A 24960-nucleotide genomic window follows, 5' to 3' on the forward strand; every position below is an offset into this window, starting at 1 on the left:
GTTCTCTGTAATGTCATCAGTGTGAGCTCATCTCCCGAAGACTTATTTCCTCCAAATACCACGGACACTCACACGGACAACAGTGCTTCCATTAAACTCAGAGATGCCGATCGAGCCTCGGGTGACTCGGCTCTTGTGAGAAGAATGTAGGACCGGGAGTGTCCGACTCTCTGGAATCAGCTCAACTCCTGGTATTTAAACATGAAACGTGACATAGAGGGAAAAAATGTTCCCCCAGTGTTGGCCGAGGGCCGCCGAGCCACAGAGTGCAAAATTGAACTGGCACTGGCCTTTAGAGGCAGCCGCTGTGATGCTCATTTCCTCCGCCACCGCCACTGAACCCCGCTCGTCTGGAAACTCACCCCGAAGCCAGATTTAATATCCCCGAGCCAAACTCAATATCATTAAGGGCAATCAGCCCAGACACTGGCTGCTTATGAGACTCATCACATCATTCTAATTAGATAATAACACGGGGAAGTTTCAAGGGAGCGCACGCCAAGCGAAGCTACAAATGAAGGTTAACCAGGCAGACCACCTCACCTCGACTCACACATTTGCCTTATAATATTGATGATGTTGATTGCTTTTTCTGGAAGGAGAGGGGGGGGGGGGGGGTAAATGGTTGTTTAAAGTGAAAAATTGTTCAAGTAAAAGGTGAATGCACAATATAAGCACGATAGAATAATAGTACTGGGGAGATGAATGCATCCATTTACAAAAACAAAATGCAGTGTGATGTCATACGCTCATTTGCAACATCATTCATTGGCATAAAGCTTAGTGGTTGTGTTTTGTTTCCAGACAAGGAGAGTCTGCCAAGAGGAGAGGAACTGTGATTACTCTGAGCAGCATTGTGAATTTATTGCAATATTGTACATTAGCGTATATGTTTTCCTTTTTTCCCCCTGATGGTCTGAAAAGTAGCAAAATATTTCTCATCATTAATACCACTTATAAAAACAAAACGACTTGGCTCACATGGGACTCTAACATCATTCTCCTGTCCTGTGTTTGTAGACGCGTCCACCACCCAGACCTCCTTGGAAACAAATTTGTGACGTCAAAGCACATGGAATCCATAACAAAATAATATAAACTCACGATGCAGTTTCATGGTGTGAAAAGGTCATTTTAAGGACACAGGCTGTAAACTGAACACTGAATAATCACAATAGATTATACAATTACAAAGCACCTCTTCTGCTATACAATTAAAAAATATAATAATATAAATATATATATATATATATATATATATATATATATATATATATATATATATATATATATATATATATATATTTAAATCTAATAAATAGGATTATAAAAAATAAAAACAATCAGACTACGACTGAACAAAAAAATGCGTTCATGATTAAGTACCAAACATTCTCAATGGAGGATTTACTGCTATTTTCTGCTGATTGCACAACACAGAAAAGACAAAGGCTCTGTGAAAATGCAATGAAGATTTAGTGAAGTATTATTTTGAAATTTTCAGACTAAAAATTAAGTCAAAGCAATCAGCAGATAATAATGTAATAATGGTGAGTTCCAACCCTACATGGTGAATCTCATCGCCTGAGCCTCTGGCAGGTTTTCAGCAGACGCTGCTGAGAATCTGGGGCTTTATCTCTTTTACACACACCTACAATCCTCTAGACCACCAACAGTTTGCATAAAGCCTAGGCAGTGCGATGGTGACACCAGAGGGTGCATAGTAATACGGTCAGAGTGGCATTTACAGTCGGTGGTTTCGTGTCACTGCTGGGTTTCGTGGGGGTTTTATCCTGAGGGGCTGTGGAGATTCGGTGTACGCCACACTGGTTGTCACGGCGTCTGTAACAGAACCAGATGGCACAGCTTATCTGTATGCCGCGCTGCTACAAGGACAATGGCACCGGCCACAGCATCTCTGAGGATGTATGTCGGACAGGAAACACTGACCTCAGCCCACCTGCCTATAGGACGCTCATGACTCCATGCCTCCACTCAGGGCGCCCTTGAACTAGTGCATCCAGAACACTTGATGCCTATGACAGCTTGCAAACGCACCGTGATTTATGGTTCATCATGCTGCATCAGGTAGCAACGCAAAGTTATATTAAAATGCAATGTTTGCTCACAAGTACATCAACCTGGGCCATCGGGGCAGTCGATGGCCCATCTATAATGCCGATATCATGTTTTTGTTGTTTTGTTTTACGTTGTATCTCTGTGCATGGGATAAATAAAGAACTTGAACCTGCTCCGTGCAGTATAAAATGAGTATCACTAATGGCAGCCATAATAAAATAAACAATCCATAAAACAGTACATATACAATGTGAAAATACTGTAAAGCAGTAACTACACAAAACCTACCTGTGGCACAGTTACAACCTATGCTGTGCCAGTGTGTATACTGAATGCACTTGTATAACATCCCTCATCTCTATTTAACGCCATGAAGGGATAGTTTGATTATTCCTCCACTTGGACCCGAGCACCTGAAGGGACTCGTTAGCTCGTTACCTGAGCAACACCCGGCGGGGCTGTTGATGGTAACAAGGAAATAAGCTCATAAAGCTCTTCGACCATCATCGGCCGTCCTCTCAGCCTCTGGACCACAAAGTGTGAGTCAGCTCCCATGGGAGCGGTGTGCTCTCTCCACCAGCAGCTGGAGGAGGCTGGACGTCTGGCGGTCACTAACTGCTGACAGGTGGCATGCTGATGATCGGAGAATTCTAACATCTTTAGAACAATAACACAGCTACTACTTTTAATTCAGGAATCTAATTGGAATTATATAGACAGCATAGTACACAGTTTGGTGTATCTTCACTAAATACGCATTCACTCCCACTTAAATCTAAAGTGCTTCTTTATATCCTCCGTGAAATACTTTTTATATGGTTTTATAGGGAACAAAATGGCTTCAGGGGCTTTAATGCAACAGCAGTCGTGGCCACAATTCACTGTAAAAAGCAGTCAAATCTTCATCATATGGGAACGTTTTGAAGTAGGATGAGTATTGAACCTTTTCGTTAGAGTTAGTACATCACATCGAGAGTTACTTCATTACACTCTCAACTGATCCTGGTCCTTAACTGTTCCAACAGAACGGCAAGGCAACAGCTTAGATGTTGACTTCCTGATAGCCGATGTCATTCCCTTACCCTGAAAGAGGAAATAATAATAATATTAAAATAATGGATGCCGTCCAGTTTAGCAAGAACTGTATTAATGCCTTTAAAGTAGTGCAGATTTGTATTATTAGTGGTGAATACTAGAGATGGTCCGATCAGGTTTTTTGGGACCGATACCGATCACCGATCACCTAAAGCCTCACCGATCCGATTACCGATCAGAACCGATCGATCAGGTGGAACGATATTATTAATATTTATATTATTTTACTCTTTTTCCCCATTAATTCATCCACTCATGCAAAGGCCTATAGTCTTTTCATTTATGTTAACCTTGTAATTATTTATTTATACTACTAGATTAGCTACCTTTATTTATTGCATAACAGTAACTTCAATATTCCTTCATAGCAGCAGTGGCACTGTGGAAAACAATATGCCAAAATGGGCAGCCTCTAGAGAGCAGTCAAGAAGAGCTGAAGGTTGAAAGTTCAATCATTTATTTATTGATATTAGCCATTTAAACAGCCATTTACATAGCGGCCTGGGACAACGTACCGGGGGTCGAGTTTAGCGACTAGTCTCTGAAATCCGAAACCTTCCACCGCGCTGAAAGGCTGGTCGTCCAGGCAGATGAATTCCATCACTGTTCTAGTGATTCCCATGGCCTTTTCATTGCGAGGGTTGTAGGGCTGCGTGCTCTCCAATGTCTTTTGCAGCAGTGCCCGTGGGGGCGGCGTTGTCTTTTTCTTTTCACTTGTCAGTTGCAGGAAATCGTTATGTTCTCTGCCGTGAAATGACTTCAAGTGCCGAATTAAATTTGTAGTATTAAAACTACTGGCTTTATTTCCCCCACGAGGCACTAAACGCTTGCATGCGTTACAGCTAGCGTGTGTTATATCTGTCTCACATATTTAAAAAAACTGCCATATAGCTGACATGTTAGCAGTGCATGCAGGCCACAACCCAACACTTCTTCTTTGTTTTGAAGCGGCAGCGGTTTGGCGCACTACCGCCCCCTTTGGATCCGGAATGTAACAAACACAAGCACATGTATAATATATATATAATGCGATCGGATCGGTGATTTTAACCTTTTATCGGATTTCCAATTCACCATCTCTAGTGAATACCCCTCTGCTCACCCCTACCTTCCCAACACTGTGCTAACGTGAGCTGCTGGATGCGTAACCATGGCAAAACCTTCCATAATAGCACCGCAGTTTTAGTAAAAATAAGTAAAAATTGTTGCAATTGGCCACAGAGCCACTTATAAGGCTAGCCCTCTACGGTCCAGCCAAAAAAAGGCAGCTGTCTTTTTGTTGAAATACTGAATCTGTTGTTGAATCTGCCTGAAAAGTCTGCCACATGGGGGATAGCTGGCCAGAGATTCAGACCAGTAAACCGTATGGTTCTGTTATCAGCAGGAGTGACTGCATCCAAACGATGCATTAACTGCATCCAAACGACCAGATAAATCACTGACACTGACAATACAAATATGATGCACAGCAGCCGGCAGGTGGAAGTGACGATGGCAGACTGACTCAAACATAGAAGTTCACTGTGGGTAAAACCGTAGCAGCTGTGCTTTCTGCTTCTTCTATTATTAAATGTGAAATGTTTTAGCTTTTGAGTATATTGTATCATCAACAAGTCATGATCCTTAGGATTTTCTGTTTTCATTTGTTTGCCATTTAATTTCCATTCATGTAGCATTCAAATGAGCTGCCACCTCAAAACGCCTCAGCAAAGTCCCACTACTATAAACAATATGTTTATATATCATATGTTCATTCATCAAAATCACAAAGCTCCTCATCATAACTCAAACCCTCTAAGGATTCAATTTGCAGTTATTATGGCGAAGGCTCTGTGTTTAATAGCTGATATAAGTGCTTTTAAATAGGAATAGATGGGAATGCATAGCAACACAGCTGGATAGATGGATACCTGGTGATTACGCACGACACTCAATTTACACCACCACGTTACATCGGAGGACTTCACTGACATAAAAGGTATTGTTGTTCAGGATGGAGTTACAATGCCTTTACAGCAGCTCAGGCATTCTATCCTGCTCTCTCAGATGGCGTCCAGCTGCAGGCATGTTTGTCCTTGCCGTTTCAATCAAACGTTAAAAGGCTGCATCTGCCTTGGCAAAAGAAAGAAACTTTCCACACCTCTAGTTCAGTTCATTTGGTAAGGACTGACATACAAAATGTGTAATACAGTATTAACTCTCACAGCGCCAGACGGCATGCTGGGTATCGCTCTTATGGCGTTTTCACATCCCAATGTCCCCCCTAAGGGCTTATGCTGCCTTCAAGTGCTAGTCAGAAGATTCTACTTCCCACGTGTGAAGCTCGGAATTACGAGAATGTTCTGTTCAAGTTTATGTTCATGTTTGTTGTTGGGACAAATTGAAAAAACCTTCCAATTGGGTTCAGTATGTTGCCCAAGGACACTCGCAGATTTTGAGATTGGAGGAAGCACCGCCGAATTCTCTAATCTATTCACTTGTTTTGTCAAAAAAGCTTCAAAATCAAAAGATGTCATTGTTGAGCGCTTCATCCCATTATTGCACCAAAAAAGGGCTTTTTGAAATGTTTCTATGAAAACAAACACCACTGTGATGATACACACATCACCCTTTCATTTCTAGCACCTATTTGGTTTACTGTTCGTTTAACATGATCCTTTTGGCAATGAGCACCAACCAGAGATATGATTGCTTCATACTTTTCAAGGTTGAGCTCGTCAATGTGCAAGCGAGGATGACGACACGTACAGTGATAAAAGCACAGCACTCACCAGCAACAGTCACAAACCCCAAATGGGCTTTTGTGCCTTTGTTATGATGGTGTCTGTCTGACATATAAAGCTCTGGTTAGACAGACGCAGCCAGAGAAAGCTTCTCCTCCATTTTCTACAGTGATGTCATCCCTACTTTCCTGAAAAATTCTGAGTTTTTCAACTCAACAAATGGCTAAGGCAAAGAAAAAGACGACGAGTCGAGGCGGCCGGGTAAACTCTCCTTAATGGGTACAGCTGAAAAAATGTCATGTGGACACAGGCATGAGGCAATATTGAGACCAAACAAAACACCAGGCATTTCATGTCCACAGTCCAAAGACATGCAGGATGGGGATAGGTTCATTGATGACTCTAAATGTTACCTGTCTGTCTCTACATGTCAGCCCTGTGATAGACTGGTTACCTGTCTGTCTCTACATGTCTCCCTGTGATAGACTGGTTACCTGTCTGTCTCTACATGTCAGCCCTGTGATAGACTGGTTACCTGTCTGTCTCTACATGTCAGCCCTGTGATAGACTGGTTACCTGTCTGTCTCTACATGTCAGCCCTGTGATAGACTGGTTACCTGTCTGTCTCTACATGTCGGCCCTGTGATAGACTGGTTACCTGTCTGTCTCTACATGTCAGCCCTGTGATAGACTGGTTACCTGTCTGTCTCTACATGTCTCCCTGTGATAGACTGGTTACCTGTCTGTCTCTACATGTCACCCTGTGATAGACTGGTTACCTGTCTGTCTCTACATGTCTCCCTGTGATAGACTGGTTACCTGTCTGTCTCTACATGTCACCCTGTGATAGACTGGTTACCTGTCTGTCTCTACATGTCAGCCCTGTGATAGACTGGTTACCTGTCTGTCTCTACATGTCAGCCCTGTGATAGACTGGTTACCTGTCTGTCTCTACATGTCAGCCCTGTGATAGACTGGTTACCTGTCTGTCTCTACATGTCAGCCCTGTGATAGACTGGTTACCTGTCTGTCTCTACATATCTCCCTGTGATAGACTGGTTAACTGTCTGTCTCTACATGTCTCCCTGTGATAGACTGGTTACCTGTCTGTCTCTACATGTCAGCCCTGTGATAGAGTGGTTACCTGTCTGTCTCTACATGTCTCCCTGTGATAGACTGGTTACCTGTCTGTCTCTACATGTCAGCCCTGTGATAGAGTGGTTACCTGTCTGTCTCTACATGTCTCCCTGTGATAGACTGGTTACCTGTCTGTCTCTACATGTGGGCCCTGTGATAGAGTGGTTACCTGTCTGTCTCTACATGTCTCCCTGTGATAGACTGGTTACCTGTTTGTCTCTACATGTCAGCCCTGTGATAGACTGGTTACCTGTCTGTCTCTAAATGTCAGCCCTGTGATAGACTGGTTACCTGTCTGTCTCTACATGTCAGCCCTGTGATAGACTGGTTACCTGTCTGTCTCTACATGTCAGCCCTGTGATAGACTGGTTACCTGTCTGTCTCTACATGTCAGCCCTGTGATAGACTGGTTACCTGTCTGTCTCTACATGTCAGCCCTGTGATAGACTGGTTACCTGTCTGTCTCTACATGTCTCCCTGTGATAGACTGGTTACCTGTCTGTCTCTACATGTCACCCTGTGATAGACTGGTTACCTGTCTGTCTCTACATGTCAGCCCTGTGATAGACTGGTTACCTGTCTGTCTCTACATGTCTCCCTGTGATAGACTGGTTACCTGTCTGTCTCTACATGTCAGCCCTGTGATAGAGTGGTTACCTGTCTGTCTCTACATGTCTCCCTGTGATAGACTGGTTACCTGTCTGTCTCTACATGTGGGCCCTGTGATAGAGTGGTTACCTGTCTGTCTCTACATGTCTCCCTGTGATAGACTGGTTACCTGTTTGTCTCTACATGTCAGCCCTGTGATAGACTGGTTACCTGTCTGTCTCTACATGTCAGCCCTGTGATAGACTGGTTACCTGTCTGTCTCTACATGTCAGCCCTGTGATAGACTGGTTACCTGTCTGTCTCTACATGTCAGCCCTGTGATAGACTGGTTACCTGTCTGTCTCTACATGTCAGCCCTGTGATAGACTGGTTACCTGTCTGTCTCTACATGTCTCCCTGTGATAGACTGGTTACCTGTCTGTCTCTACATGTCACCCTGTGATAGACTGGTTACCTGTCTGTCTCTACATGTCAGCCCTGTGATAGACTGGTTACCTGTCTGTCTCTACATGTCAGCCCTGTGATAGACTGGTTACCTGTCTGTCTCTACATGTCTCCCTGTGATAGACTGGTTACCTGTCTGTCTCTACATGTCAGCCCTGTGATAGACTGGTTACCTGTCTGTCTCTACATGTCAGCCCTGTGATAGACTGGTTACCTGTCTGTCTCTACATATCTCCCTGTGATAGACTGGTTAACTGTCTGTCTCTACCTGTGGGCCCTGTGATAGAGTGGTTACCTGTCTGTCTCTACATGTCTCCCTGTGATAGACTGGTTACCTGTCTGTCTCTACATGTCAGCCCTGTGATAGAGTGGTTACCTGTCTGTCTCTACATGTCTCCCTGTGATAGACTGGTTACCTGTCTGTCTCTACATGTGGGCCCTGTGATAGAGTGGTTACCTGTCTGTCTCTACATGTCTCCCTGTGATAGACTGGTTACCTGTTTGTCTCTACATGTCAGCCCTGTGATAGACTGGTTACCTGTCTGTCTCTACATGTCAGCCCTGTGATAGAGTGGTTACCTGTCTGTCTCTACATGTCTCCCTGTGATAGACTGGTTACCTGTCTGTCTCTACATGTCAGCCCTGTGATAGAGTGGTTACCTGTCTGTCTCTATATGTCAGCCCTGTGATAGACTGGTTACCTGTCTGTCTCTACATGTCAGCCCTGTGATAGACTGGTTACCTGTCTGTCTCTAGATGTCAGCCCTGTGATAGACTGGTTACCTGTCTGTCTCTACATGTCAGCCCTGTGATAGACTGGTTACCTGTCTGTCTCTACATGTCTCCCTGTGATAGACTGGTTACCTGTATGTCTCTACATGTGGGCCCTGTGATAGAGTGGTTACCTGTCTGTCTCTACATGTCTCCCTGTGATAGACTGGTTACCTGTCTGTCTCTACCTGTGGGCCCTGTGATAGACTGGTTACCTGTCTGTCTCTACATGTCGGCCCTGTGATAGACTGGTTACCTGTCTGTCTCTACATGTCAGCCCTGTGATAGACTGGTTACCTGTCTGTCTCTACATGTCAGCCCTGTGATAGACTGGTTACCTGTCTGTCTCTACATGTCAGCCCTGTGATAGACTGGTTACCTGTCTGTCTCTACATGTCTCCCTGTGATAGACTGGTTACCTGTCTGTCTCTACCTGTGGGCCCTGTGATAGACTGGTTACCTGTCTGTCTCTACATGTCGGCCCTGTGATAGACTGGTTACCTGTCTGTCTCTACATGTCAGCCCTGTGATAGACTGGTTACCTGTCTGTCTCTACATGTCAGCCCTGTGATAGACTGGTTACCTGTCTGTCTCTACATGTCTCCCTGTGATAGACTGGTTACCTGTCTGTCTCTACATGTCACCCTGTGATAGACTGGTTACCTGTCTGTCTCTACATGTCAGCCCTGTGATAGACTGGTTACCTGTCTGTCTCTACATGTCAGCCCTGTGATAGACTGGTTACCTGTCTGTCTCTACATGTCTCCCTGTGATAGACTGGTTACCTGTCTGTCTCTACATGTCAGCCCTGTGATAGACTGGTTACCTGTCTGTCTCTACATGTCAGCCCTGTGATAGACTGGTTACCTGTCTGTCTCTACATGTCTCCCTGTGATAGACTGGTTACCTGTCTGTCTCTACCTGTGGGCCCTGTGATAGAGTGGTTACCTGTCTGTCTCTACATGTCTCCCTGTGATAGACTGGTTACCTGTCTGTCTCTACATGTCAGCCCTGTGATAGAGTGGTTACCTGTCTGTCTCTACATGTCTCCCTGTGATAGACTGGTTACCTGTCTGTCTCTACATGTGGGCCCTGTGATAGAGTGGTTACCTGTCTGTCTCTACATGTCTCCCTGTGATAGACTGGTTACCTGTTTGTCTCTACATGTCAGCCCTGTGATAGACTGGTTACCTGTCTGTCTCTACATGTCAGCCCTGTGATAGAGTGGTTACCTGTCTGTCTCTACATGTCTCCCTGTGATAGACTGGTTACCTGTCTGTCTCTACATGTCAGCCCTGTGATAGAGTGGTTACCTGTCTGTCTCTATATGTCAGCCCTGTGATAGACTGGTTACCTGTCTGTCTCTACATGTCAGCCCTGTGATAGACTGGTTACCTGTCTGTCTCTAGATGTCAGCCCTGTGATAGACTGGTTACCTGTCTGTCTCTACATGTCAGCCCTGTGATAGACTGGTTACCTGTCTGTCTCTACATGTCTCCCTGTGATAGACTGGTTACCTGTATGTCTCTACATGTGGGCCCTGTGATAGAGTGGTTACCTGTCTGTCTCTACATGTCTCCCTGTGATAGACTGGTTACCTGTTTGTCTCTACATGTCAGCCCTGTGATAGACTGGTTACCTGTCTGTCTCTACATGTCAGCCCTGTGATAGACTGGTTACCTGTCTGTCTCTACATGTCAGCCCTGTGATAGACTGGTTACCTGTCTGTCTCTACATGTCAGCCCTGTGATAGACTGGTTACCTGTCTGTCTCTACATGTCAGCCCTGTGATAGACTGGTTACCTGTCTGTCTCTACATGTCAGCCCTGTGATAGACTGGTTACCTGTCTGTCTCTACATGTCAGCCCTGTGATAGACTGGTTACCTGTCTGTCTTTACATGTCAGCCCTGTGATAGACTGGTTACCTGTCTGTCTCTACATGTCTCCCTGTGATAGACTGGTTACCTGTCTGTCTCTACATGTCAGCCCTGTGATAGACTGGTTACCTGTCTGTCTCTACATGTCAGCCCTGTGATAGACTGGTTACCTGTCTGTCTCTACATGTTAGTCCTGTGATAGACTGGTTACCTGTCTGTCTCTACATGTCTCCCTGTGATAGACTGGTTACCTGTTTGTCTCTACATGTCAGCCCTGTGATAGACTGGTTACCTGTCTGTCTCTACATGTCTCCCTGTGATAGACTGGTTACCTGTCTGTCTCTACATGTGGGCCCTGTGATAGAGTGGTTACCTGTCTGTCTCTACATGTCTCCCTGTGATAGACTGGTTACCTGTCTGTCTCTACATGTTAGTCCTGTGATAGACTGGTTACCTGTCTGTCTCTACATGTCTCCCTGTGATAGACTGGTTACCTGTCTGTCTCTACATGTCAGCCCTGTGATAGACTGGTTACCTGTCTGTCTCTACATGTCTCCCTGTGATAGACTGGTTACCTGTTTGTCTCTACATGTCAGCCCTGTGATAGACTGGTTACCTGTCTGTCTCTACATGTCAGCCTAGTGATAGACTGGTTACCTGTCTGTCTCTACATGTCTCCCTGTGATAGACTGGTTACCTGTCTGTCTCTACATGTCAGCCCTGTGATAGACTGGTTACCTGTCTGTCTCTACATGTCGGCCCTGTGATAGACTGGTTACCTGTCTGTCTCTACATGTCAGCCCTGTGATAGACTGGTTACCTGTCTGTCTCTACATGTCTCCCTGTGATAGACTGGTTACCTGTCTGTCTCTACATGTCAGCCCTGTGATAGACTGGTTACCTGTCTGTCTCTACATGTCTCCCTGTGATAGACTGGTTACCTGTTTGTCTCTACATGTCAGCCCTGTGATAGACTGGTTACCTGTCTGTCTCTACATGTCAGCCTAGTGATAGACTGGTTACCTGTCTGTCTCTACATGTCTCCCTGTGATAGACTGGTTACCTGTCTGTCTCTACATGTCAGCCCTGTGATAGACTGGTTACCTGTCTGTCTCTACATGTCGGCCCTGTGATAGACTGGTTACCTGTCTGTCTCTACATGTCAGCCCTGTGATAGACTGGTTACCTGTCTGTCTCTACATGTCTCCCTGTGATAGACTGGTTACCTGTCTGTCTCTACATGTCGGCCCTGTGATAGACTGGTTACCTGTCTGTCTCTACATGTCAGCCCTGTGATAGACTGGTTACCTGTCTGTCTCTACATGTCTCCCTGTGATAGACTGGTTACCTGTCTGTCTCTACATGTCAGCCCTGTGATAGACTGGTTACCTGTCTGTCTCTACATGTTAGTCCTGTGATAGACTGGTTACCTGTCCAGGGTGACCCCCCCCCCCCCCCCTGCGACCCTGAATACAGGATGGATGGAGTAATTCTTCTCAATGAAAAAGATGTTAAATATCAAAAGCGTTGAGAGTGAACTAAAGCGAGGTATCTACTCAGTTTTTATACATCCTGCCAAGACCTTTCCAACAAAGGAAATCCTCCATGCTGAGAAATACTTTGCACTCAGCAGTATTGACAGGGAGTCGAGGTCTCCTGCTGCTGACAAAGAGCTGAAGGCTCACTGCTTCCAATCAGCCTGGAGAGTTTGAAAAAGCAGCCATAGTGGAGCTCAGTGGTGTTCAAACAGGGGACAAGGGCTCCCAGAGGGGCTTTGTAGAGTCCTAAGAGGTCCTCAGCAAAGTGACATGTAGTGTAATGTCACTGAAAGTTACATCCATGGAGTTAATTTCACCGTAGCATCTCAAAGGTCCCAGCTTAAATGGATGTACCTCGTCAATATGGGATTAGTTTCACTAGAGAAGCTTAATCCGCTGTAGTGCTGAAATATTTAATTCATGAATCACTTAGTCTTAACTTTTTTAAAGACAATGTTTTGGCTTTTTGTAATCCTCTCCCTCCATAGAAAGGACAAGTACCGTTCCTTCTGATGTTCCGCATTGGACTAGAGCTCGATTATTTGTTGATCCCGTTTGAATTGTACCACGAATGACACATGATGATTAAGATCATGTTGGTATGCGGTTTGTTATCCTATCATTTAGTTGAAAGCGCTTAGTGAACTACATCTCTCCACTCACACAAAGTACATCACCACCATCATACAGTATATGGTGTAGCTGCATGTAATCACGAGCAGCATGTGAGAAGTGATATCTTCAGGAGAGTTTGCTCCATTTCAGGACCAACCTGCCCTTAACATGTCCCGTCCTCACACTCTGTGCTTGGATATCTGGAGAATTTTTTTTGATATGACAAATGATGCTCGTATTGAATAGAGCAGTCCCGCCCCTTCCGGCTTTTGGATTAAATACATACAGTAGTCAACTGCGAGAGACAAATATTTGTTTGATCCCGTTTGAATTGTACCATGAATTCCACATGCTTGTCAAAATAAAAGATTAGCTTGGCTTGCTAGCTAGTAGAGGTGTAACGATTCATTCGATCAATCGAAGAATCGATTGTCAGTCCTATAGATTCTACTAAATCGATCTGCTACAATAAATAAATAAATAGAATGAATCGTTTTGGCTTCACCAATAATTGATATAAATGCATTTAATCGGATTAATCGTGATTCTTACTTATGATTAATGTTTTAATACGTTTAAGACACTCTCTCCTCTGCCAGCATGTAGTCTATTGAAAAATGTTAAAAATAACTGAGCATATTTTAATTACATTTTTGTATTCAGCATAAAATAGTATGCAGGTTTACTTTTTTATAGAATAAATTATTAAATTAAGAGTTATTTTTCACCCTTCAGAAGAATATAAATAGTCTCACTCGCATTATTGCATGTTTATTTCATGGATATAGAATTTTGGTCACAAGTTACTGAATCGAATCGTGGTTTACAGAATCGAATCGAATCGTTACAAAAAAGAAAAATCGTCCTTGAATCGAATCGCCAACTACTGTATCGTTAATCGAATCGAAGTGAAGCCAAAGATTCACACCCCTACTAGCTAGTTCAAAAATATTATTTGTCTTTGGTCATAGACTACTGTGTATATTTTTTTTCCAAAATACTGGGGGAACTATAAAAAAGAGGGTTGCACACATCATCATTCACTCTGAATAACAGTGTGAGCTAAGTGCGTGACATGTTAATGGATATATGATAGATGTAGTCACCACACAGTGTTTTCACATAATGTGGGGGCCGACTGTTCTGAGAGGACGAGAGCTGCAGGCGTGGAGCTCCAAAAGACATCTTGTTGTCCCGTCTTTAGCCTTGAGAGAATAAAGAAGAGTGGAGGAGGCGGAGACATTTCCATAGGCTCACTAATGGACATTGGGTGGGACCACCCAGGTAGGTGGAACCCTCAATGTGATTGATTAAATCAATTTTTAGTTTAGTTAAAACCGTATGTATATGGACTAAGAATTGTACAGCTTAATGTGTGTGTTCAGTAAAAAAATTATAATTCAGCAACGTGCTTCCTCAGTCTCACAGTCTTTGACTCGCGGGGGGGGGGGGGGGGGGGGGGGAGGCAAGCAGGGTCTCAAGCAGGGACAGGTCAAAGGCTGCGCCCCCCCCCTCCCCTCAAAATATTTATGGGTTAAAAACTATAACAAATATAGAACAAATTAAGACACTGAGACATTAACAATCAATCATCTGAAGAAATATTGTTTATAACGTTCCTATGGTGATTCTTTTTTTTTTTCCTGTGTCGTGTGATTTGATTGGCTGGTTTCCACGCAGACGGCAGGCTGAATTTGACGTTCGCGTTAGCAGTGGTTGATGCATAGCGGCTAGTTAGTGATTGTGTCAACAGAGCAAAATGGACCGGTTTGTGATAGCCAAAAAGCGAATAAGAGTGGACGATGGTGGTGGTGATTTTACGGACGCAGGACAGAGTGATGACGGACTTGGAGGATGAGGATGAAAGCGAGGATGACGAAGGGGTGGTAGTAGGTGAGGAGAACAGAGAAAGGAGGAGGAGGGGAGAGGAGAAGAGAGAAAGACAGCATTGGAGAGCGAGTGAAGCAGAGTTTAGAGAACAAGAAGGGAGGAAGAGGAGAGGAAGACAGGAGTGGGGAGTGAGTGAGGAGGAGAAGAAGGGAGGAAGAGGAGAGGAAGACAGGAGTGGGGAGTGAGTGAGGAGGAGAAGAAGGGAGGAAGAGGAGAGGAAGACAGGAGTGGAGAGTGAGGAGGAGGAGTTTAGAGGAGAGGAAGACAGGAGTGGAGAGTGAGGGGGAGGAGTTTAGAGGAGAGGAAGAGGAGGAAGAAAGGAGTGGAGAGTGAGTAAGGAGGAGTTTAGAGAAGAGGAAGACAGGAGTTGAGAGTGAGTGAGGAGGAGAATAAGGGAGGAAGAGGAGAGGAAGACAGGAGTTGAGAGTGAATGAGGAGGAGAAAAAGGGAGGGAGAGGAGAGGAAGACAGGAGTTGAGAGGGAGGAGGAGGAGTTTAGAGGAGAGGAAGAGGAGGAAGACAGGAGTGGACAGTGAAGGAGAGGAGAACAGAAGGAGAGAGAAAACATTTAGTGAGTTAAGAGACAGTTGTAAGAAAATATCTAGTATTATTTGTTGGTGTCAGAATTCACTAGCACCTCCTATAAACAATCGGACCCCCTCATTGCCCCCCCAATAATAATTTTCTGGTGCCGCCGCTGGTTCTAAATATGTGTGTTCAAAGTCCTAATGTGGTGTTTTTTATGCCAGGGTGTGCTTCAGTTTACCACAGTACCAGCAGATGGTGTCACGTAATTTTAAGAGTTTCAATGCATTGTCATGGAGATCCAAAGGATGTTTATTAGTTATACGTTTAATTTATGAAATCAACACAAAGCTCCTCATCATAACTCAAACCCCCGAAGGATTCAATTTGGTGTTATTTAGGCGAAGGCTCAGTGTTTAATACCTGGAATCAGTGCTTTTAAACAGGAATAGATGGGAGTGTATGTAAATTAATCTCTTTCTCATACTTAATTGTTTTCCGGTTATTGAGCTGTGTGTATACGTCACCAAACCCAAACTTATTATTATTGTAAAATATCTCATTGCCTAAAATACAGCACTGGTTTGAAACGGGAGACACACACACAGACACACACACACACACACACACACAAACACGGTTATATACCTAACTATATGCCTAACTACACTATATTGCCAAAAATATTCACTCACCCATCCAAATAATTGAAACCAGGTGTTCCAATCACTTCCATGACCACAGGTGTATAAAAGCAGCACCTAGGCATGCAGACTGTTTCTACAAACATTTGTGAAAGAATGGCTCGCTCTCAGGAGCTCAGTGAATTCCAGCGTGGTACTGTGATAGGATGCCACCTGTACAACAAGTCCAGTCGTGAAATGTCCTCACTTGGGATGCAAATTATCGAGTAATTCATTGATCGATAGTTGTTTCATCTTATTGATCGATGATCAATTAATTGATAAGTGGCAATTCTTCTGAGAAGCTGAATTTCCCTCTGAATAGGTTCTATCTACTGCATACGTAACATAAAATGCTATCTTCCTTATGATATAAAGAAAAATGCAAATCATATTTTGAATAATTTCATTTTAACGCATCAATTTGGTGAATTTTCAGAACCAAAATATGACATATCGTTTCCTGACCAATTTCTTACAAACTGCTGGTTCTGATACAAATGTTGACATACTAAATGGGGTTGAGGAGTTTAAGCATTCAAGAAAAGATGAAAACAAAAATGACTAAAACACAGTGCTGAGCCTTTAAACTATTAGTTTCTTATAACTATTATTATTAATAATAATATTAGTGGGTGAATATTCCTCAGCCTTCCTTGGCTCGTTTTGGTTTTGACTGAAGCCTCGTTCACATACGTCGCCACTCGCCCATCTCTGAGTGACAACTGTCAAATAATTTGAATGTGTTCTAGCGGAATGTGGGCGGGTATGGAGATAAAATTAAATAATTGTAACTTTCTGCGATGCGAGTAAAGCGAGTACCAATCGGAATGTAGCGACGTATGTGAACGGGGCTATACGCGCGGTCAAACTCGCCAGCTGAGGGGGGGTCGGCGCGGGGGATACCTTGCCATGGCAACGGGGGAAAACAGAACGTTGATGAGCCAAACCAGCCGCGAGGATTCCCCCTTATAATACGCGCTGCTGCCGTCCTGTGTAGGCCTATCATTAGAGCCGCTAGTTAAGTCCATTTGCCTTGATGAAATAATTTTGTGCGAACATTGAGACTATGGTCAATGTGTGTGAAACACTGCTGCCATTGTCCCGCTTCCCGTACGCCTTGTTGTTGTCTTCAGAGCCCTGCCTCGCTTGTGTTCGCGCATGTGCGTCAAGTACGTCTGGCGTCAAGCGCGCCCTCACGTGGACTGGCGGGGAATTACGGGTTCAAAACGCAATTAATTGCAATTAATTTATTTTAATCGAGTAATTTCTTATCGACAATTAATCGATAATCGATTAATTGTTTGCACCCCTAGTCCTCACTCCTAAATATTCCACAGTCAACTGTCAGCGGGATTATAACAAAGTGGAAGTGATTGGGAACGACAGCAACTCAAGAAGTGGTAGACCACGTAAAATGACTAGGGTCGGGTACCTTTCACATTTGAACCGATATCGGTACCGGTGCCGGTGCCTAGTGTTCGGTCTCGGTATCCAACGATGCTTTTTTCGGTACCTTACTGTAACTGAACTGTAACGACTGGTTTTAACGACTACAACATTTGATTACAGTTAAAAAAAACTCACAACTTCTCAGTTTAAACATTTTATTAAACAGAATGCAAACACCCAAAACACCCAAAACCCCACTGTATTACCCCCCTAAACATATAAAACATTATAAACACACGAACAGTATGGACAGTAAACATTTAAAAAAAAAAACACACACACACACACACACACACACACAGCCATGTGAACATTGTATTACCCCCCCTAAACATATAAAACATTATAAACACACAAATAGTATGGACGGTAAACATTTTAAAAAAACACACACACACACACACACAGCCATGTGAACATTGTATTACCCCCCCTAAACATATAAAACATTATAAACACACAAATAGTATGGGCAAACATGTTTTTAAAAAAACACACACACACAGCCATCTGAACATTGTATTACCCCCTAAACATATAAAACATTATGAACGCACAGAGTCGGGGCAGTAAACATTTTTTAAAAAACACACACACACACACACACACACACACAGAGTCAAGCTCAAACAAGCTAAAAAAAACTAGCACTGCTGCTACTACTACGCAATTCTAAGCGGTGTAATTATTTTTCAGAAAGACCAGCATATCTACTCTTTTCAGGTTGTAGCCTTGCCCGCTCCACACTCACTGTGTCCCCAGCCTTAGAGAACACCCGCTCTGAGGGTGTGGAGGAAGCCTGTACACAAAGATACAAAGATACGAAAGTTACAGTTTCGTAACATCATCATACCGTTAGGCAACTCACGTTAACTCGAACACAGTCCACAGAACAGAAGTCAATAAACAGCTTTTAAGGGTCTTTAATTTATTTAAGCTCTAACCTACTTTTTGTAGATTAGTTAACGACCCCCAATACTGAACGTTAAAGTTAGCAGAACTTCACCGTAATAGGATAGCCTAGCTTCTATGCTAGTTGCTATGCCATGTTATGATTCTACGCTGCTGATTCTATACATTTTGGAATAACCAAAGGGTGGTGATAATAACATTACAACCGTTAACCAGTTATTCAACTTTGCACACTTACTACCAACAACCGATCCAAATACCTACATTACATAGTTAACCTACCTGGAGATGCCGGCGATGACTCGATGTTGCTAGCTGCCGGTGTGCTGCTAGTTTCTGTCGCCGCAGCAATCGCGTTGTCATGATGACTCATGATCCAGTCGTGATTCAGAGCAGTGGGTGCGTTCCATATGTCAATGTTCACCATTATTTAAGTCATTTTAAGGAATATTATTCTGATTTATGATGTATGCCTCCTCCTGGCACAAGACACACACGTTTACATGTAAATGGAGCACTAAATTGGTCATAATTGCTTTCTGTTTCGAGTTGGACATAACGTTACACTCAGGCATATCAGCTGGTGCATTCTGCTCCGGATGTACGTGAAAGTACCGAAATTTGGCACCGTTGGATTTTACGTGAACCAATACCCGGTAATACCGACGTGTTTCGGTCGGTACCGGTAAAAGTACAGGGTTCGGTACCCAACCCTAGTTCTCTGGAGGGACCAATCACGCTTCTCCATCTGGCAATCTGATGGACGAGTCTGAGTTTGGCGGTTGCCAGGACAACGGTACTTGTCTGACTGCATCGTGCCACGTGTAAAGTTTGGTGGAGGGGGATTATGGTGTGGGGTTGTTTTTCAGGAGCTGGGCTTGGCCCCTTAGTTCCAGTGAAAGGAACTCTGAATGCTTCAGCAAACCAAGAGATGTTGGACAATTCCATGCTCCCAACTTTGTGGAACAGTTTGGGGATGTTCCCTTCCTGTTCAACATGACTGCACCAGTGCACAAAGCAAGGTCCATAAAGACATGGAGGAGAGAGTTTGGTGTGGATGAACTTGACTGGCCTGCACAGAGTCCTGACCTCAACCCGAAAGAACACCTTTGGGATGAATTAGAGTGGAGACTGAGAGCCAGGCCTTCCCTCCAACATCAGTGTATGACCTCACAAATACACTTCTGGAAGAATGGTCAAAAAGTCCCATAAACACACTCCTAAACCTTGAGGAACGCCTTCCAAAAGAGTTGAAGCTGTTATAGCTGCAAAGGGTGGACCGGCGTCATAGTAAACCCTATGGATTAAGAATGGGATGTCACTTAAGTTCATATGCAAGTCAAGGCAGGTGAGCCAATACTTTTGGCACTATAGTGTATCAGTCACAATATTCATGTATATTCTCCATCCATCTACATTCATCGATGATAGACCAAAAGATGAACGGAAGGATAAAGAGACCTGTATGGATTACTATCCATCCATGATACAGATGGAAGTCAGACAGATCCACAAATGGCTTCCACCTACAGTATATAGATAGAATTGTATTCAATTAATTGAATTCAAACAGACATTTCTAGCAAGTGTCACCACTAACCATGTGTCTGATTTCACTGCCGCCGCTATCGGTGCAGTTGTACAAGAACGGTAGGCCATGTGTTCATCTGTATAGAAACGGGATGAATCAAACTGTGGATGTAGCTGCACACTGGATTCTCAGTGAACCAGAACAGTGCATAGAGCGATGAACACCATGCACCACGAGAGGAATGTTGCATTGACCAGAGACACCATGGTAACCAGGTTTACACAACTACAGAGTAGTAGAGTAACTTTCAGTAAGTGCTCCTGAACGTTGCATAGCTGTTGTGTTGACTATTGCTGGTTGAGATGAACACCAACATGAAGCAGAGGAGTGCAGCTGTTTTGGAGTCACCATTGAACAAATATGTTTTCTTTTATGAATCTCATCAATAACGTATAATATTGGAAGGGGGTACAAATACCATTATTTAAACCAGCAGACCGTTGAGAAGATATTCGCTGAATACGAAAATAACTGTATTGGATTAGATTGACTGACTCAGTTTCATGTATTATAAGAAAAAAAAAAAAAATCAAATGGCAATAATAGATTATGACAGAAAGTGTACAACCCTGTCCCTCTAAATGATAGACAAAGAGAAAATCTAATACAACCACTGGTGGGTTCAGCAATTTTTTCCTCTTTAATTTAAAATGCAGTGTTGATCAAATTCTCGTTTTTGGCATTGCCCGCCTCGAGAGGAGGAGGAGGAGAAAGAGAGGAGAATAATGAGTGAAAGTGAGCATGAGCAAGCCTGCTGGGTGGGAGGGAAGCTCAGCAGGAGGAGTGAAGGGGAGAAATCATCCAGATCCTTTTCCCATTTTACACATTTCCATTTCCAAGGACCCCCGGTGGCTCGACACTCACATTCACATGAAGCCAAATGCAGCTCTCGCCTGGCCGGTCAATGCATGGCAGACAGTGAACTGGTGGGATGCAGTATTGATTATAGTGGCAGTAAAATCAACCCGTCAATAGGGCAACATGCTTGCAGACCGGCCGTCTTAGAACAAAAAGGGGAAATAAAATAGTGTATGGAAGAGGGACGATGGGGGGAATAAACAGAGGCAGCGAGAGATTCATGAAACCGTCGTACATGTGAACATCAGTGGAGGGATCAACGCTGTCAGCGAGCCAGAAGGAGAAGAAGAAGAGAATGATAGGAATGCAGGAGCAGGTGTGCCGAGGCAGTGGGAGCGTTTACCTGGAAGGCCTGCCAGAGCTGGTCAGCCAGGCCGCTGAGTAGAGAGAGGATGTGACCAATGAGGAAGGACTCTGACATGCTGCTGCTCCCCAGAGTGATCAGGCAGTCCATCAGCTCCTCGGCAGCCCGGAGCTGAGGTTTGGGAGACAAAAACAAGTTTCCTTTTAAACAACACCACCACAATCTGGAGGCTGATTGTTTCTAATTCTACCAATTATAAACCGGTTACAGTTAATGTAAACTGACAACTCACACCACGGAGCTGTAGATTGAAAGTGAGAAGGAAGGCAAGGTGAAATATACCCATTATCTTTTCTCTAAACTAAAACGTGACATCTTCAGGAGTGTTGTTTCTCCCGAGCAACAGTCTAAAACCCGACAATATTCACTTTAATATAATATATGACAAAGAAAAGCAGACTATTCTCAGATTTGTTTGAACTTTGAACAATATAATCTTCGACATTTTTCCTGCAGTCGAGTGTCAAGAAGACTGACCAACAATCCACCTTATGAACCAACTTCCGGCCAATCGTGCTGACTTCCACCATGACCAAATAAGATAAAAAAAAATGAAATGAGGTACCAAGAGGTTTTAACTTGTATTTGCATATTTATATATATCTTAAAAAAAGGTCAATACTTCCCCCACCCCTAACATTTACCTTACATCAGTGGTCTGTCGAAATGAAGGACAAGGTTTTAAAAATTCCATGAGAATCTATTATCACATCATTTAAATGTTTTTCCGATAAACTTTTTGTCACGGTGGTGTAGTGGGTAGCACTGTCGCCTCACAGCGAGAGGGTCCCGGGTTCGATTCCTGGGTCAGGTTCGGGTTCCTTCTGTGTGAGCGTGGGTTCTCTCCGGGTTCTACGGCTTCCTCCCACAGTCCAAAGTCCTCCCACAGACATGCAGGATGGGGATAGGTTCATTGATGACTCCAAATGTTCCGTAGGTGTGAATGTGAGCGTGAATGGTTGTTTGTCTCTACATGTCGGCCCTGTGATAGACTGCCATCCTGTCCAGGGAATACCCCGCCTCCGCCCAATGACGGCTGGGATCGGCTCCAGGAGGAAAGCCAGCAGCATAAACTCCTTCCGCAGCCGTGGAGCAGATGCACCGACATGTCTCTGTGACCTGAGGTGATCACAGACAAGCTTCAAGGTCTCCAGGGCCTTACAATGATGGACAGTCTTCAGATTTTTCCGTCATTAAAAAAAAAAGAAAAAAAAAAGATTTCTTGGCTCATTGATGTGTTTTTTTAATGGAGCTCTGTTGCTCAGAGGAAGAGAGATCAGGCTTTCATACACTATATTGTTAGTAAGTACATTCATAGTTGATTTGGTCTTTTTCGTTTGTTGCCAAGAAGAAAAATAAAGAAGATACACAAGAAGAACATATGCAATCCACATTTAACTGCTGCTTCAGGTTTTTATTTCTCCTGATCCTGCTTAGCATGCATGCTCACATTCAGCCTCATTTATATTCACTCCGTTTTTCATATTTTCAAGACATCCTCGTTGTTGAGCCAGTGGGCAGCACCTCTGCAGCAGTCGGGGATACACTGTTTGGCTCAGGGGCTCCGTGGCCATCGTTGCTTTTTAATTTGGTGTGGGGAATTCAACAAGTAACCTTGCACAGCTGTGAAGTGGAGAGAAGAGTTTGATGCTCACAGCTGATCAGATAGGCGTGTTTGGTCGTCTTCTTCAAACGAGAGTGAGCAACGTGAAGAAAAAAGAAATTAAATTTGCTTTGTATTGCCTCTGCTGCTGATTACCGAGTGATGAAAGACGCGGCGACATCATGTGAAATTGTCTGATTATCCGATCAAGAGATGAATTCATCATTTCAAACAATTGAACGGAGGAGATTGGTGTTCAGTTTTTCTAACCAGATTTTCTCAGGCTGTAGATTGACGAGGCCTTCTTTCTCACCTCTGTGGCATCTGGTGCACAATCCTGATCAGAGCCACTAATACTTTACTTGGAGAACAGAGAGTAAAAAAAGAAAAGAAATATATAATGTTTTGAAGAGCTGCCGTCTGTTAAATGTTTTGATCGTGAGAGAGGTGTCAAGCTACACTATGGCCCTATTCTGTTCAATTCTCCTCCACTCGACAATCTCCTTCTCCTTTGACTATTGCTTGTCTTCCTGGTGGCTCAAAAACAGGCTTGAATGACCACATTCATATGCAGCAAATGATGCTGGTCTATAGACACACAAATTTGCTCTTCCTGTATTTTTAGAGTAATTGGTTTAAACAAACCATCACCAAATGTCATGTAATATATAATATATTTTCTTGCTTCCTTGAAACAAAAACATTATTGATATTCTGATTAAAATGCGCACGGTGGTGTAGTGGGTAGCACTCTGGCCTCACAGCAAGAGGGTCCCGGGTTTGATTCCTGGATCGGGCCCGGGTACCTTCTGTGTGTAGTTTGCATGTTCTCCCCGTGTAAGCGTGGGTTCTCTCCGGGTTCTCCAGCTTCCTCCCACAGTCCAAAGACATGCAGGATGGAGATAGGTTAATTGATGACTCTAAATTGCCCGTAGGTGTGAATGTGAGAGTGAATGGTTGTTTGTCTCTACATGTCAGCCCTGTGATAGACTGGCGACCTGTCCAGGGTGTACCCTGCCTTCACCCAATGATAGCTGGGATCGGCTCCAGCCCCCGACCCCCCCCCCCCCCGCGACCCTGAATACAGGATAAGCGGTAGACAATGGATGAATGAATGGATGGATGATTAAAATGCCTCAACAGAGTCACTGTTGTAGGGCAGACACGAAAGTGAGGGGGGGGGGGGGGGGTTCGAGGCCACCTGTCAATCACAAGGTAGCCCCGCCCTAATGCATCCCCTGCGTTATGGTCTATAGGATTCTAAATGGACTAGGGCTGAAACGATTACTTGAGTTGCTCGAGTAACCTGATTACAAAAAATGCTCGAGGCAAAAACTCTACTCGATTACAAAAAGATTCCATAGCTGCAGCCCTAAAATGGACCATAATTTACTGAATGACTGCGCATGCTTATTATTATTTTTTTTATTAAAAGCTACTTGTGTGCCAACGCAACAGTTAGCTTGTTGTAGCAGCCCTCAAAGACTAAGCTAAAGTCCAAAAAGGATTTGTGATGCAGCCAGCGAGAGAATGGAGAGATCGTACACACCGGATGTTGGAGGGAGGTGGGACGAAAGTCTCTTGATTTTGGGAAAGCAAGGTGTGACCAGAAGCACTAAGTAGCTATCAGTCCAACCATATTTTTGAGTTCTGTAACATCTCTTCACTATGGGGTTAACATGGGCAAATGTTCTTCAAAACTGTAGTCTACAAACCAATGGGTATATGGGATGGGAATGGGAAAAAATCAGATTTTTAACACTGCCAGAGATCTCCGTCACAATCAATGTCCCATTATTCACGTTTACACACAAATCCTGTCGCCATGACAAAGATAGCATTGCCTGAAAATGAATACAGCGAGAAGCGAACATGAGACGAGCTGGATGCAATATAGCGAGAGGGAATACAAGTTCTTCTAGCAGACAAAAGGATGACATGATGAGATGATGTGGGCATGAGGCTATATGATGCCAGACAGACACCACACTGCTCTCTTCTATGAAAGGTTATTACATGAAATATGCCTGCAGTCGAACACAGATGGAGAATGACATTTGAATGACTCCACTTGGGATTCAGGATGTGCAATTTCATCGGCTGGGCTCTTCATCTTGTCCAGTCTCCTGCCTCCTAGACCACAACAATTCCTCCAGGTGGGTCCGGTCAGACAGCACGATGTGATGACATCACA

The 24960-nt window shown here is 43.9% G+C and overlaps 1 protein-coding gene across 1 annotated transcript in view; it reads right to left on the reverse strand.

Annotated features, from left to right (window-relative positions):
- Nucleotides 1–24960, reverse strand: part of mei4 (meiosis-specific, MEI4 homolog) — a gene marked incomplete at its 5' end in the record, with an annotated part of 71796 nt that overhangs the window by 24291 nt on the left and 22545 nt on the right. Inside the window, one exon of the mRNA XM_084030496.1 lies at nt 21143–21274. Within this exon, the coding sequence (XP_083886622.1) occupies nt 21143–21274 (132 nt within the window). The remainder of the gene's footprint in view (nt 1–21142; nt 21275–24960) is intronic.

The sequence above is a fragment of the Eutrigla gurnardus genome (genome assembly GCF_963514095.1).
Source record: "Eutrigla gurnardus genome assembly, chromosome: 16".
NCBI lineage: Eukaryota > Metazoa > Chordata > Actinopteri > Perciformes > Triglidae > Eutrigla > Eutrigla gurnardus.